Source organism: Maylandia zebra, linkage group LG22 (genome assembly GCF_041146795.1).
Source record: "Maylandia zebra isolate NMK-2024a linkage group LG22, Mzebra_GT3a, whole genome shotgun sequence".
Classification (NCBI taxonomy): Eukaryota; Metazoa; Chordata; class Actinopteri; order Cichliformes; family Cichlidae; genus Maylandia; species Maylandia zebra.
Window position 1 is genome coordinate 14,483,339 of NC_135187.1, and position 15,386 is coordinate 14,498,724.

The following is a 15,386-nucleotide window of genomic DNA, read 5'->3' on the forward strand; positions in this document are numbered from 1 at the left end:
CTATAATAACTTGAAAACATATAATAAATTTAAGGTTACCATAGTTTTTATAATAAAATAAGATATGCTTTATTATCCCAAAAGGTGTAAAACATCCAAAATAACAGAATATCTGTAATGACAAGATTAGCTCAATAAAAATTATCATATGGTAAAAACTGAAAGAGAGAGAGAGATTATAAATATAATAAATTAATTAACAATAATGTAAACAAATTATATAAATAAATAAAATAGAACAGTTCATTTTATAAAACCCTTAATATCTCAACATAGGTTAAGTAAAGGTTACATAAATTAAATAGATTATGTAAAAAGCAGAATATAGTAAAAGTAGCTTTATAAAGTAAAACTGTTAAAATCCAACAGTATAAAATGTTTTTTTTTTCCAAATGTAGGAAAACAAGCACGCTCGGTAAATATAAGACCATATTACAGCTGGTTATTTTGAGACGGTTTAAAATGCAATATAAAAGCCTAATTTGTGAACAATGAACATAAAATAAAATACGTGCATAACCTCGTAGTTCTCTGGCATTATGTGAGTGTGTTTTAAATAACCCTCCGCATTATGTATCCGGGCCGTGCGCTCTGCTTCCTGTCTCGCTTTATTTCATAAACTCGGGACGCAGAGAGAAGGTAAAGAGGATTGACTGTCTGCTGCCTTACCTCAGCACGTTTGTGCTTGATTTGAGTTCAGTTTTTTTTAACGCATATTTACTTTTTTTTTTAAAAAATGTAATATCTGCACGTTGCACAGTGAAACCGGTGTTTTTATTCTGACATTACAAGGTTAACCGCTAGCCAGTTTAGCTTGGCGCTAGGCTAGCGGTGGCTATCTGAGTATGGAGGTCAGCGGTGTGTACTCCTGTCATCACACTGAAGCAAGGCAGACCTGATCAGTTTTGTCCAGTAATCACTCGCCATTTTAGCGACCGTATGAGATAAAATAGCCCAGCTGCAGGATTAGGTTTGATAACATGGCTGGCAGTCGCCTTCACCTTCGTTACTTAACTCGGTTAGCTCTGACATAACATCACAAAAGAGTTAGCACTGGACCACCGTAAGAAATACATCATGCTAAAACTGACAGCTAATCTAAATGTATGGTGTTGAAATGAAATGTTAGCTCTCGTTTCGGTGCTCTGTGTTTGAAATGTATTTTCTAAAACTCAGGCTGAGGTGTTTTTAGTCCGATTTGTTTTTAGCTGAGAGGGCCATTAGATAGCAAATTATGATGATCAGAAGATAGTGTTATGACGTTGTTGATGCAGTGACACTGATATGTCAGTAAATATTGTGTGTGTGTGATCTGTGACAGAAAGGGAAACTCATTGTTTTTTACATTTACAGCAGCGTATTTCACAAACTAGTACAGACAGCTTTACTCTGCTCAGCATGGACTGGTAGTAGACTGGAAGTTCAAGTGCCTTGTCCGCCTTTTTGGACACACTCACACTTCGATTTCTTTATTGGGGGAGACTCAGGCTTCAATATCTTGCTCAGAGTTACTTCGGTATGCAGACTGGAGTACCTCTACCCCCTGAGCCACAACTCTCCTCATTATGTCCACTCACTGTGTAAAATATGGATATAGGCATCGTCACATCAGCTCTTGGTTTTGGTTTCTTCAGTGTCACAGCAGGTTAAACAGCACCTCTCTGTGCCTGTGCAGCTGCTTTCTTTTATTAGTGTTTGAAAATGAAATGATTCAGGCTCAGTCTTTTTTTATTTTTTCATGCAGAAAGGATGCTGTCCTTTTCTCGAGCTGTGGTGAGCGGGGTGGCCCGTGCCCCAGCTGCTATCAGTCAGGGTGGCGTGACTTCTATCACACGATACAACAGCACAGCACAGGTATGACCCATGTTGTTAAAACCAGTATAAAACAAATTAAATCCTTACAACTGTAGTAACAGTTTGGTTTTTTTCTCTGCTTTTCTGGCAGAGTGCTCCTAAGAAAACTAAATTTGGACCGCTGGCAGATCAGGACAGAATCTTCACCAACCTTTATGGCCGACATGAATGGAGGTAACACCCCTGTGTTGTTCTCTTGTGAATTTGATGCAAGGTGAGAGGTTTAACAAACAAAAACACAGTTGTGACCTTCTCATATTTGTGCCACAGGCTGAATGGGGCTTTGAAGCGTGGCGACTGGTACAAAACTAAGGAGATTCTTTTGAAGGGAGTCGACTGGATTCTCAATGAGATCAAAGTTTCTGGCCTGCGTGGGAGAGGTGGAGCTGGCTTCCCTACTGGCATGAAGTGGAGCTTCATGAACAAGCCCAGTGATGGCCGGTCAGTGAGGACACAGATATCATTTTGCAATTTTAGTGCTAAGTTGTAACATTTTTACAAAAATGTAACTACATTTGGAGCAATAATAAACACATAAGTGCTTTTTTTTTTTTTAGCAAATACAAGCACTTACAACACTAATTTTTAAAAAGGAATGCTTCTGGCGTTCTTATAGATCAATCAGTTTGATGTTTATCATAGTTTTCATAAAATAGAATAAAATTAAATTAAAATTATCTTTGTGCAAGATAAACTCCGCTACTTTGACAGTAATGTTTATTACACCGACTTGTTTCTGTTTTCGTATGTTAGCCCAAAGTATCTGGTGGTGAATGCAGATGAGGGAGAACCGGGCACCTGTAAGGACAGGGAGATCATGAGGAATGACCCACACAAGCTGGTCGAAGGCTGCCTGATCGCTGGGAGGGCCATGGGAGCCCGTGCTGCTTACATCTACATCAGAGGAGAGTTCTACAATGAGTCCTCCAACCTGCAGGTAGAGATGGATAGAGACAACTGAGATCAAGTCTTTAAAATTATCATACACCTCACTATCATCTTCAGTTTATGGAGAAAATGTTGGTCGGACGTAACTAATTTTCAGCTAAGTCAAAAAGCCAGTCACAATCTTTTTCCAGACCTCCTGCTTGTCAGGCTTAAACATGTAATAAATAAACCTTTTGATCTGCTTTCATGAAAGCCACCTGTGTGCTAGCTAGTCTTCCCTGGATCCATAAATTTGGCTGATTAATATAAACTTTCTCCAGGCAGACAGGAGCTATCCTGTCTGCTTCTAGCAATGACTCCCGTACATTTCATTCTGAAGCTTTATGGATTACTTTCCTTTCCAGATTTAAAATATTAATATAACGTGTGAAATTTGATTTTTTTTTTAAAGGGCTTATAGTATAATATTATTATAACCCATTATTATTTATTATACTGCCCTTCAGCCATATTTAAAGTAATTAAATTAGTCTTATTTTTCAAGGCCTGGGAAGGGGAAAGTAAGTGTTTATTTGTTTGTTGTTTAAATGTTATATTGGATACTGATAATAAGCTGCATACTTTCAGATCATATTAAAGTTGGTAATGTGACTAAATTTAAAAAAAAAAATCAGCTGTACAACTAATGTCTTTTAGTTGGAGGTGATTCAGACACAAAAGTAGCTGCACCTGCATCCAACTCAATTTCATACAGATTAAGCCTCATATTCTCTCTGCTGGCTCTTAGGTGGCCATCAATGAAGCCTACGCTGCTGGGCTAATTGGAAAGAACGCCTGTGGCTCTGGTTATGACTTTGATGTGTTTGTGATGCGTGGTGCCGGAGCCTACATCTGTGGAGAGGAGACCGCTCTTATCGAGTCCTTGGAAGGAAAGCAGGGGAAGCCCCGTCTGAAGCCCCCCTTCCCTGCAGATGTCGGTGAGTTCCTGTCTACAGAGACGGGGTTAGAATAAAAAAGTTTCTGTATTAATTACATTTTCATCACTGCTGCTTCTTCTGCTGGGCCCTCATTATTCTTGCTCAAATAAAAGCACGTCTCAAATATCAACACCACTCCCTCTAATGTGTTTGAAGGTGTGTTTGGATGCCCAACAACTGTCGCCAACGTGGAGACTGTAGCTGTGGCGCCCACCATCTGTCGTCGTGGAGGCTCGTGGTTTGTCTCCTTTGGCAGGGAGAGAAACTCGGGCACAAAGCTGTTCAACATCTCTGGGCATGTCAACCACCCCTGCACAGTAGAAGAGGAGATGTCTGTTCCTCTGAAAGAGCTCATTGAGAGACACGCAGGTACATAATGCACTAAAAATGTAAAAATCACATCATTTTTGCCTGATAGGATTAAAAAAGAAAAAAAAAGGAGGTAGTGGAAGTCTTCCTGCGTGAAGGGGGTCATGGACTGAAAAGATTAAGACAGCTTAGCTTAAGCACAGCCTTAAGTGCTTCTTCTTTTTCCTTTTTTTAACTCAATTGGAACAAACATCTGTCTGGTAGGTGGGGTGCGTGGTGGCTGGGATAACCTGCTGGCTGTAATTCCCGGTGGGTCCTCAACACCCCTCATCCCCAAGAACGTGTGTGAAGATGTGCTGATGGACTTTGATGGCCTTATTCAGGCACAGACTGGGCTGGGCACTGCTGCTCTCATCGTCATGGACAAATCGGTAAATATGTCAGCTCTATAGTATATTTAGCTCAATAAGCAATGCAGAATACTGCTGTTAAACGAGTGGATGGGTTTTACTTTTGCAGACTGACATTATTAGAGCCATCGCCCGTCTGATTGAATTCTACAAGCATGAGAGTTGTGGCCAGTGCACACCGTGCAGAGAGGGTAAATGCCACTTCAGTTCAGTTCTGCACACCTTAATATTTCTCCACCACCTTCATTAAATTAAAACGTGTGAGTTTTTTCTTGTTGTGTTTTTCTGCAGGAGTGGACTGGATGAATAAGATGATGTGGCGTTTTGCGAGTGGTGATGCACGTTCAGCAGAGATAGACATGATTTGGGAGATCAGCAAGCAGATCGAGGGGCACAGTATCTGTGCACTGGGCGACGGTGCGGCGTGGCCTGTGCAGGTAAATGCATGTCTTCATGGAACTATTAATGGGAAACTCAATACTTCAAAATGCATTAGGTACACTTACTGTGTGTGACGTGTAACTAATGCAGGGACGATAATGTTACAGATTGAAGAATACAGCATTACACTCATAGGTGTTTTTAAAGCCTCACCCATGTGTAGAAACCCCATGGCGACCAGAGGTTGCCAAGGGGTTTGCATTGCACTCTTCACAATTGATTAGCGAGTAGCTTGATTACATGTTGTATTATTTGTAAAGCTCCCTGTTTGTTTTCTGCCTCAAGTTCAGCAGGATAACTGACCAAAACCCCTCTCTTCTCTCATCTGTGTTCCCAGGGATTGATCAGGCACTTCAGGCCTGTCATGGAAAGCCGAATTGCTGAATTCCAGCAGCAGAAGCAGGCAAGGGTTTGAACGGCTTCTTCGAGTCCTTGATCTAATTTTCCTTCGCCCAGAACCCTGTGCTTGTCTTTCACAGATTATTTAAAGAAAAGAGAACGTGCCGTCTTATTAACTCTTCATCAAGCGTTGCATTGATGTGTCTGCCTTGTGAAACAATATTACCAATAAAGTTCTATGATACTTTAATAAAGACTTATTCTTTTTCTTGTGGTTCTTTTTTCTTGTTTTCAATCTCTTGTGTTTTTACTTGTAGGAAAAAAAGATCTTATTAATTACAATAATCAGCTGAAGTCTAAATTATTATTATTATCCATTTTTATTTTTACTAAGTCTGTTATTTAAACAGTCCAAGAGTTCTATTTACATGCAGTAAAAGTATTTGAACCCAGTTTTTTTTTAAGTTCAGTGTGAACAAGAGGTACAGCTAACATTTTAATATATTTTAGGATCAGTAGTCTCAGGTTTAAATATGTATAATTTTCAATTATCGATTCTCTTAATTGCAGCCTGGTGCTGCGTTGTGATTGGTTGATTGGTTAAATCATTTGAACGCCATAAACCTGGTGCACTGCAAGGATGCCACGATTCCTGTTCGTTTTCATTCTATTCAACATCATTACGGATGTATGTTGAAACTATCTTTTAAAATGTATAATAATGATAGTAATTAATAATAAAACACCTTCTGTAAATAGGCGGAGAAACCAACATTTGAGAAAAAGGGTGTTCACAATCTCGCGATAGCGGACGGTCTCGTGTCACGTGACTTTGGCACGTTTCGCTCTGCTGCTTCGTTTCGCCCAGTGGATGCTTTGAACGGTAAAAAGGCGTTTTTAAATTGTTTATGAACCTCTGCTTGCTCATTAAATGCATGTTTAAAGTGAAAAAGCGCAGCGTCACAGTAGGCGGAAGGCTACAAAATAAAAATATAGTGCGGGTTGAATATACCAGCGGAGTCATGTCGCTTTTAGTTGCAGCTCAGCATCCCTCACCTCCATCCTTCTGTTAAATAGTTAGCTCAGGCCTAACGTGAGCTGCTTTTATTTATACTAGCCGATTTGAATTATGTATGATCCCCCTCCTCCCTGAAACATCCTGTTAACTCGGGGGGGGGGGGGGGGGTCTTGTTTGTTTTCTTTTTTATTATTATTATTTATTGCAGTTTCTTCTAACTGGTTGAGGTTTGCAGTTCTGAGTCACATGTCTCTCATGTTGCAGCTTTACGCGGCTGGGTGCTGTGTGAAAGCATGGAAATGATGAAGATCGAGCAGGTGGTTGTCGGAAACGACATGAGGTCCACCTCTGCGGAGATGAAGCCTGAGCCACTGGTCGCCCCCTGTAAGATGACATTTTACATTAATGTGACTCCTCTTTCTAACCGCCACAGACACAGCAACATTATCAGCTTACATGTTTTGATGATAAGTCCACCCTTACTGAACAACTCTTCTCACTGTGACGCAGACCAGCATGAGAGTCTGCAGTGCTTCCAGTGCTTTATCACCTTCTGTAACTCCAAAGCTAAAGAGAGACACATGAGGAAGAGTCATCGGGACCAGTACAAGCAGCAACTGCAGCAGGTGGGAAAAACAGGCTAAATACGCCCAGCAGTTCATGCATGATGTGTAATGTTTTACTCTCCAGGATTATTTATTAATCTTTGAATTTGTTACGTATTAATAAAAATAATCATTTTGGTATGGAAAACAAGAAGCAGCAAGTCTGAACATAGACTGTAGATAAATGATGGAAAATGTGTTCAGGTACGAAAAGTGAAGCCTTGATCATACTGCATCCACGAGTCCACTGAGGTCCGACAGAAGTGTATTTCATCATCACACGGGGAGCATGACAATCCATGTCAATATCAGCATGCCTCCCTGTTTTTGTGATCATGTGATCGTTGTGAGATTTACCTTACAATGCAAAAACTACTGCACGTCTGCAATGGATTATAATTAAGGCTTGAAGCTAAAGCAAAAGTGCCTCAAACCTGCACTCTTTTCAGTGGCCAGCAGGGGGAGATTCTTCTGATTACAGAAAGATTATATAGAGGTCCAATAGAGAAAGCAGCTGTACTTCTCACACGATTTGTGGCTTTAGTAACTGCATTTCTCCTGAGTTTAAGTTCTCAATAGCTAGTTTACAAGATAATGTTCACGCTGTAAACTATGGTTCTTCTAAGAGTTAGAAATTAAATGCAAACAGGGTAGGCTTCAGGTCAACTCTTCTGTACCCTATGAATGTGTAGTGTCACTTGGCTTCACAACAAGGCTACATACCACCCTCTGCTCAAAGTCATATGCAAGAGGATTACATCTTTTATATACAGTCTATGTATTTAAAAAGCTGGAACTGTGAAATTGTGACAATATATGTTTGAATGATGAAGAACAACCCACACTGTTTTCTTGATGATTGCCCAGTAATCCAGAAAGTTGATTCTGTTCATCATCACAGTGACTTCTTCAGGCTCAGCTGACTGCAGGTTTTCCCAACTTTATAAACAGTTTGGTTGCATAACGACTGAAAGTAGCACCACTGACTAATAATGAACCATGAGCTCAGTTTCATGATCGTTAATATGCAAATGAGGGACATTTGAAAGTCAATGTGTGCCATGAACCAGCCCATACAGACAAACAAACGAAGTAATATAGTGAAAGTGTTTATGTGCCGAGAGGATCGCTGTTGAGGAAACCGAACAACCCTCTGGCTAAGTCAGGGGTGTCAAACTCAAATACACAGTGGGCCAAAATTCAAAACTGGAACAAAGTCGCGGGCTAACATTAATATTTATTGAAAAAAAAATCTTCCTCCAGATATAAGAATGAATCTTTTCTTATGGACTCAAATAAGTTTTGCTGGAAAACTGAATATGGAACAAGCACAGCTTAATACTAAACAATATATATATTAGCTGTATAATACCAGTAGGCCAGCTCTAATAGTAATTTGGCATGGCTTCGCGGGCCAAATGTAATTAGGCTGCGGGCCAAATTTGGCCCGCGGGCCAGAGTTTGACACCTATGGGCTAAGTGGATGGCACAGCACAGCAGACCTACGAGAGAGTCCAGACCAAGAATATGCAGCATGTTTACAACTACAGGCCGGTGGCCACTTTTCCACTGATGAAGATGTATACGTGTGGTTTGAGCAAGGAGTGCAATTATGTTAGAAGAGAACAGCCATCTCTGAACCAAAGAGGGGGCCTTACAGTACATCTTTCATCATATTACAGTGCTGTGATTAGCACTCGTGGTCAACAGTGGTCATAGAAATTTCAGTATTAGCAGTCTTGAAACTGGTGTTAGTCAGTGGTCCAAGTTTCAATCATTGTGCAACTGTGATGAGGTGAAACATTACATCAAGTTGTACAAAATCAACTTTCTGGAAATTCACATTGTTGCTGATTAAATTTCTTACTGTGAATATTTACAGAATGAATACAAACAAACAAACATATATTTCTTCTGATTTTTCAGAGTAACACTGTCTTCACATGCTACAAATGTGAAAAGTTCTTCTCCTCTTCCGAGGAGCTCAGCAAGCATCAGGCCACCCACAGCACAGAGGAGAAGGCCTTTGTCTGCTCTTACTGCCAGAAAAGCTTCTTTACCTTCACCGAGGTGAGGACATGGCAGGCATTTTAAAGCTTCTTTTCTGTGCTGGAGGCTTCCAGTGTACCATTTCTTACTGTTTAATATTTTGCAGCTGAACCAACACAGACGTCACGAGTGTAAAGAACGGCGGTGTCCCTGCAGGGACTGTGGTGCTTCCTTCCCCAGCCCGTCACGACTTCGCAGCCATCGCATTGCGATGCACCCCCAGCCCCCAGAACAAGCCGATGACCTGAACACCTTCCAGTGCTGCAAATGTCATCAGAGTTTCCAGACGGAGGAAGAGCTCCTGCAGCACCAGGAGAAATTTGCCAGGGAAATAAACTGTGACGCTAAGCTGCAAGGCAAAAAACGCGGGCGTAAACCCAAGCATGCAGCTCAAGGAGCGACTGGTGACAGCAAGAGGATAAAACAAGAGGGAGCAGATAACCACGAAGAATACAGTGACCCTCCAACAGACGGCTGCTCCTCCTCCGAGCTCCAGATTCCCTGTCCCGAAGCAGACTGCGATCTCATATTTCCTTCTGTCTTAGCCCTGCGGGCACACAAGCAAGTCGGGCACAACCCACATGCGTGCATACAGTGTGACGAGAGCTTTGCTCAACGCGAGCAGCTCAGCGCACACAAGGCTACGGCTCACAACTCTAGATACACCTGCCTCACCTGTGCAAAGAGCTTTACAAGAGAAAGCAGCCTAAAGGCTCATGAGAGCACCCACACCGAGCGAGAGGAGGGAGCAGAAAATACATAATATAAAGGGAAGAGACTGCAACTCGTCATTACGTGTTTAGATTAAATGATGGTCAAAATGAAGACTGCACAGACCTGTACAGACCAGGTAGTACTCTACATGATCACCTTGGCCTTTTCTTCTTACTAATCCTTCCAGTGTAAGCTATCCTGGAAAGCCATACCAGGGTTTGCACTGTGAGGAAGCAGGATGGTTTGGAGGCAGAAGGCAGAGACATACCAGACAGTCAACTGGGAAACTTTAGTTCGTGTCCACTCACTTTAATCTCATCACAGCTTTGTTAGGTTTACCCCGCAGCTACTACTGCTTTAGCGTGAGTAAAACTGCACTTTTGTAATGTTAAAGACGTGCTAGAAATCTCGTTTTTCTGTGTTTTTAGTGGGTTGACTTGATCTAAAACTAAAGGTGGCGACACCAGCACATGTGCACTTACTCACACGGCCACCAGAGGTCAGTTATCTTGAACTGTAACTATATAATTCACTTATTTTATCATTTTCTGATGGAGGATTGTGTCTGTTGTTTTATGTTCTACAGACTATCCTTAAGAGCTTGAAAAGAAGGTAGCTGGACTTCTTTAATTTTGTCCATAATTCTGTCCATATTACCTCCACATTACCTGTAACGTATTTTATTCACTGTAGACCAACAAGTTATTTCTTACAAGTGCAGTGAATGTTTTGTATTTAGCTGAAGTCAGACACTGTAAGTCCCAAACATGATACAATCTTAAATACTACAGTACAGCAGTATATAGGGTTCTCTGTCAAGAGACAGTCAGCCTCAAGGTTTCATTTCTTTTCTTTTTTTTCTTTGTTTTTCAGAAGTTGTTGCATTAAACCGTACTCAAATTCCTGTGCTGTCTTTGTCCTTTTTATATTATTATATTTACTTAAATATTTATGATGTGGAAAACACTTCAGTTTGAATAAGTCTGAAAGTAAGTAATTTATGAAGAATCATTTTAATTGTTTTGAGGTGTTTTGGATCAAATTCTTATCTCTTTAAATCTCTACATCTAGTTGAACTCTCACCTTTTATACAGACTAGAATAGACTTTATTTATTATTTTTTTATTAAGTGTACTACTAATAATGTGTGGATACTATCCCCCAAATACTTGATTGTACTTTAGAACAACTACTTGACCTAATGTGTGATCAGAATGTCCCTCTGGTCCATGTTTAGATGATGGCATCACACAGCAGCAATGCCCAGTTGGCACTAAGGGCCTCAAGGTGTGGTCTTCTGTTGCTGTAGCCAATTTGCTACGACATTTCATGTGTTGTGCATTCAGAAGTGCTCTTCTGCATTCTTTGGTTGTAATTGGTGGTTATTTGAGTTACTATTGCCTTCCTATTAGCTTATCCTTCATCAGTTCCACAAAATGGACATGATTGTTTGGGAAAATGCTAGCAGATCAGCAGTTTCTGAAATACTGAAATAAAGCAGCCAGCCTGACACCAACAACCATTCCACATTCAAAATCACTTTCTTCCTCTTTGTGATTCTCGCTTTGAACTTCAGCAGGTCGTCAGATATTTGTGTGGAAGAGCAGTTGAAGTGGGAAAGGTATATGACTAAGTGGCTGTGTTTGGATAATTTTACACCACTACATTATTCAGTTAACTATATTCTGCAGTGTCTCAGATTTCAGTACTCACTACGTGGTTCCCCAGTTACAACAGTGATAGGGGCAATTCTGCTAGATCAGTGTTGTTAGGTTTTATATCATTTTACTGATGATATTTACTTAATGATGATACTTTTGAGTGCCAGACTGACTTATACTGACTTCCTTTTCATGTAAGGTATGAATATTTTACTGAGTAAATGGCCAGAGTACTGCATGAACTCTGCAGCTTTAAAATCAAAGTGAATAGATATCTGTACTTATTTGACATTTTAGAGAACTGAAACAACAACTTTGCTGTTTTAAATTATCTTAAAAGCTGACAAATACTCTCCCTTACTTGCATGCGTACACACACACACACACACACACACACACACATACAGAGTTATTTAGGACAGAAAACACAACTTTAACTTATTAAGGTTAATATTTGGCTATTTGTGTTTCCCAGAAGAAAGAAACCAATCTCTAATAGTTGTCAATACATGACAGACCAGAGGACTATGACGACTGCTGGAAACATACCTTCTAAATTTTAACTTGATGTTTTATTGGTTCTAAATAGTTTTTATTTAATAACAAAATTAGAAATGAAATACTTAAGACGTATTTTAGATGCTTTAAGAAAAAAAGAAAACACTAGAGATCCAGAGTGTGCAAAGTAAGAAATTTTAGGTATTATAGAAATAATATTGCTAAGATTTACAAAACAAAAAAACAGAGTGATTTTAGTATGAAAGAACATTTTTCTTTAACCAAATCTGATACGTGTAACTGCTTGAATAAAGTTCATCGAGTTGTACCACTGTGGGCGGGGTTTACCGGTGGTAAGAAGCGGACAGTACCACTGTTTTTATATTTATTACATCCTTTGTTTAAACTTATATTTCAAGAGTGACCTGGCCAGAGAGCACCAAACACAGTAGTTGATATTATTAAATGTATAACTGATCTTAGAGTGGATCTAAGAGGAGTGCCACTGACCTTGAGGAGATTATTTATTTATTTATTGGCAATGACTTTTGTGAGTTAATTTACTTCATGCTAACCAGCTCTAACAATTTTATCTCTTTCTACCTAGTCCACAGTTCTTATACTACTACTATTGTTGTTGAACTCATTTAATTACAATCTTCTTCCTCCTCTTCTCTCAGCTGCTCCCTCTAGGTGTCGCCACAGAGGATCATCTGCTTTCATTTAATCCTATCTTTAGTATCATCCCCTGTCACATGAACCCTCTGCATGTATATCCACTATCCCTCCTCTGCACATTGTCAAACCATCTCTCTCTTCCTCTCTAACTGTCCAAACCCCTCAACCTGATCTGTCCGTCTGACGTGCTCATTTTTAATCCTGACCTTCATCTTGGCCTCTCCAAACTGTACATCATAGCAGGTTTCCATATTGTCTGTAAATCATCCCTTTCAAACAATTATTTAGAATATAGACTTTGCAGATCATTGCATTGTGAGTTTATATTTTACACTATATTCAAACTTATTGCTTGAAGAAACACATGTTTTTTTTTTTTTACAATTATTCAATTTAAATTTGCACATTTATAGCATAAAGTAAGTGACAGTTATATGGCTACAGGAAGCTTAGGAGTGCCACTCCTGCTTGGTGTTGGGGTTAAAGCTACATAAGGAAAGGTTACATAAGCACACTTTAAAGAAAAACTAAACATTAAGCACACCACCAAAAAACACATGCATGCAATAAGCAATATAAAAGAGGTTAGCTGGACCATAAAGTGTCTATTGACTTCCAGTCTGCAGTTATTGAACAACCAAAGTATAATAAAAAAAAAAACATAAGATGAAAAGAATGTGGATATACTGATACTGCTGTTGTGAGAGTGTGTGTAAGTGTTTACTTTGCATCAGTAACATCTCATAGTTTCCAGTTTACTGGAGTGGGAGTACCGTGGCACCTCTGCGGGGCGGAAAGTTCGTTTTCCCATGATGCACTAGTGCCTCTTTCTATCTCGCGCCTTTGCGTCGCAGCAGTCATCTTGCCACTCATCGCTGCAGCCACTCTCTGCTGGCGCGCCGTCCGTGTTGTTGTGTAGTAAATAATGGCGGCATCGGGAGGCGGATTATCTTCTCCCGCTGCTGTCGCGGGCTTGAGTAGCCAGACACCGGCCCGGGCTCGTTTTCCGGGCCGGCCGTGCACGCTTCGCAGCAGGCAGCGTTCGGAGAAACGTACCAGACGCGGAAGGTTGGGCTCGGAGGAGACGGAGCTGCCTACCGGAGGGCCGAGGCCCGTCAACATCGGCCTCGCGTTAAGCGAGGATCCGTCCCTCCTGCGCCTCCTTGGGCTGGAGGAGAAGCACAGGCGGCGGAGAGATGCGGGTTTCGAGTCCAGCAACAGCGAGGAGGTAAATAAGCTAAACATAGCGTGTCGGCTCTACGGGAAACAGTCGCCTTAAAAGACGAATAAAGGCAGTTATTCAAAAAGAGCTGCATTCAAAGGCTCTCTTTCCTTAGTAAGCGTATTTTAGCTGACGTACCGCTAGTTAGCGACAGTGTAGCTAGCAACAGAAGCTAGCCGCCTGCCTGTAGGGTAAGCTTCATTTAGTTTTAGCCAACAGTGATCCCACACTGTAAATGTAGCTGGCCGCTTGTGTTTGCAGTGTTTTAGTGAGGATTATAGATGTGTATTGTTAGTGTGATGACTTCTGTACATATTTGAAGTTCGTTGTTTGTTTTAAAATGATCATATCAAAGCTGTACGCTCGTTTACATATATAGAGATCAAGCCTGTGTCCCGCTGAGTTTGTTGGCATGAAAGAAAAACGATAATTAGATGGAAACTTCCGCAGAGGTGAGGGGGAGTTTTTGTTGTTGTTGTGGAAGCCTGTAGATGTCTTTGTTTTTTTTCCCTCCCTCGACACGGTTTGTGAGTTGAAGTTCCCACCCTGTGCCGCTAATCTTGTCGTAGTTAACAGCCGCCGCCACCGCTCCTGACTTTGGGGACGGTACTCTCCACGTCAGAGAGGTCAGCTGACCCGTTCGCTGTTTTGAACGTAAGACTAACGTGAGATGCTACAGGAAGAGAAATAAACGGAAACTCTGCAGTATAATTATATATTATACATAGGGAACCAGGCTTAAACAAAAAGAAAGCCCAGTACTAAATGTGAGCAGTCTTTGTTTACAAAACGCTCATTACGACCACCCTCAGCCTTCTTTCCATGTTCGTATGTAAGTTAATGATTAAACCGCCAGAAGTAGGTTTTCTCTACATGTTGCACCAGAGGATTTGCAAGAAAAATCACATTGCTTCGACAAAAGATGCTTTCTTTGTTTACTTGCATTTGACATTTCACGTGACATTAAGAATTAACTTTAATAAAATGGTCTGTGAAGGTTCTCAGATGAGAGGTGAAACGTCTTCAAGCAACGTAAAGAAGTCCAGATGCTTTTCTTTCCAAGCTCCTTAGCCTTTAATAAAATGCATTCTTAAAGAAATTTTGATCGAAGATTGGATACATTTGTTTCTGATCATCTGTTTCACGTACTTCAGAGGTGCATGGACAGAATTGTAAAAATAATTTTCCTCACATACAAAATCTAGAATAATCAGATCCCTTCATATTTATGACCTCATGGTAAAAGTGCTTACTTGTGTTTCATAGTTTTTAAAACTAGAAAGGGAGGCAGAGCATTAAGGTATCAGGCCCTTCTGCACCTCTCGCTACTTTCAAGATTTAAAACTTTGCTTTTGCATAAAGCATACAGTCATGACTGGCAAAAGTGACCCTGAAACGTCCATTAGGTATGCGGCACTAGGCTTATGCTGTGGGGGGTTTTCCACGATGACTGAGGGTTTCCTCTTCACTCAGCTCTTTTCACTCTGTGTATTTATACACCACTACTGCATTTAATCATTAGTAATTATTAAACTTGGCCCTCTCTTTCCCATAGCTTGTCCTTTGTCATGTCTCTCTCTGCTCTCTTCTCTTACCCATCACCCACAGCTGTCTCAGTGGATTACTGCCCCTCAGTTAGTCTGGATCTGTTGGAGGATCTTGTTAAAAGGGAGTTTTTCCTTCCCATTGTCTCCGAGTGCTTGCTCATAAGGCATCATCTGAT

At 40.6% G+C, this 15,386-nt stretch overlaps 3 protein-coding genes across 4 annotated transcripts in view; all 3 read left to right on the forward strand.

Moving 5' to 3' along the window:
- The first annotated feature begins 540 nt into the window (after positions 1 to 540).
- Positions 541 to 5,485, forward strand: ndufv1 (NADH:ubiquinone oxidoreductase core subunit V1). The gene is made up of 11 exons (XM_004549102.3): positions 541 to 639; positions 1,745 to 1,854; positions 1,946 to 2,028; positions 2,125 to 2,295; positions 2,608 to 2,791; positions 3,530 to 3,719; positions 3,876 to 4,088; positions 4,293 to 4,459; positions 4,548 to 4,629; positions 4,730 to 4,875; positions 5,217 to 5,485. Exons 2-11 carry the CDS (start codon positions 1,750 to 1,752, stop codon positions 5,292 to 5,294), a joined length of 1,419 nt encoding a protein of 472 aa, XP_004549159.2. The 5' UTR covers positions 541 to 639; positions 1,745 to 1,749; the 3' UTR covers positions 5,295 to 5,485.
- A 508-nt stretch (positions 5,486 to 5,993) lies between these two features.
- On the forward strand, positions 5,994 to 10,502 carry LOC101481343 (uncharacterized). The gene is made up of 5 exons (XM_004549104.3): positions 5,994 to 6,101; positions 6,501 to 6,620; positions 6,747 to 6,862; positions 8,768 to 8,911; positions 8,997 to 10,502. Exons 2-5 carry the CDS (start codon positions 6,530 to 6,532, stop codon positions 9,651 to 9,653), a joined length of 1,008 nt encoding a protein of 335 aa, XP_004549161.1. The 5' UTR covers positions 5,994 to 6,101; positions 6,501 to 6,529; the 3' UTR covers positions 9,654 to 10,502.
- Positions 10,503 to 13,291: 2,789 nt separating this feature from the next.
- kmt2ba (lysine (K)-specific methyltransferase 2Ba) overlaps positions 13,292 to 15,386 on the forward strand; it is a 35,339-nt gene continuing 33,244 nt past the window's right edge. For both annotated transcript variants that reach the window (XM_014413872.3, XM_014413873.3), the window contains exon 1: positions 13,292 to 13,669. In XM_014413872.3, coding sequence (XP_014269358.3) covers positions 13,367 to 13,669 — 303 coding nt within the window. In that variant the 5' untranslated portion in view covers positions 13,292 to 13,366. The remainder of the gene's footprint in view (positions 13,670 to 15,386) is intronic.

Excerpts from the sequence above, each read along its gene's own strand:
- ndufv1 (XM_004549102.3), top strand. The coding sequence starts at position 1,750 with ATGCTGTCCTTTTCTCGAGCTGTGGTGAGCGGGGTGGCCCGTGCCCCA. Across the intron at positions 2,792-3,529 it reads ATGAGTCCTCCAACCTGCAG|GTGGCCATCAATGAAGCCTA; the intron begins GTAGAGATGGAT and ends GCTGGCTCTTAG. Across the intron at positions 4,089-4,292 it reads GCTCATTGAGAGACACGCAG|GTGGGGTGCGTGGTGGCTGG; the intron begins GTACATAATGCA and ends TCTGTCTGGTAG.
- LOC101481343 (XM_004549104.3), top strand. The coding sequence starts at position 6,530 with ATGGAAATGATGAAGATCGAGCAGGTGGTTGTCGGAAACGACATGAGG. Across the intron at positions 6,621-6,746 it reads TGAGCCACTGGTCGCCCCCT|ACCAGCATGAGAGTCTGCAG; the intron begins GTAAGATGACAT and ends ACTGTGACGCAG. Across the intron at positions 8,912-8,996 it reads GCTTCTTTACCTTCACCGAG|CTGAACCAACACAGACGTCA; the intron begins GTGAGGACATGG and ends AATATTTTGCAG.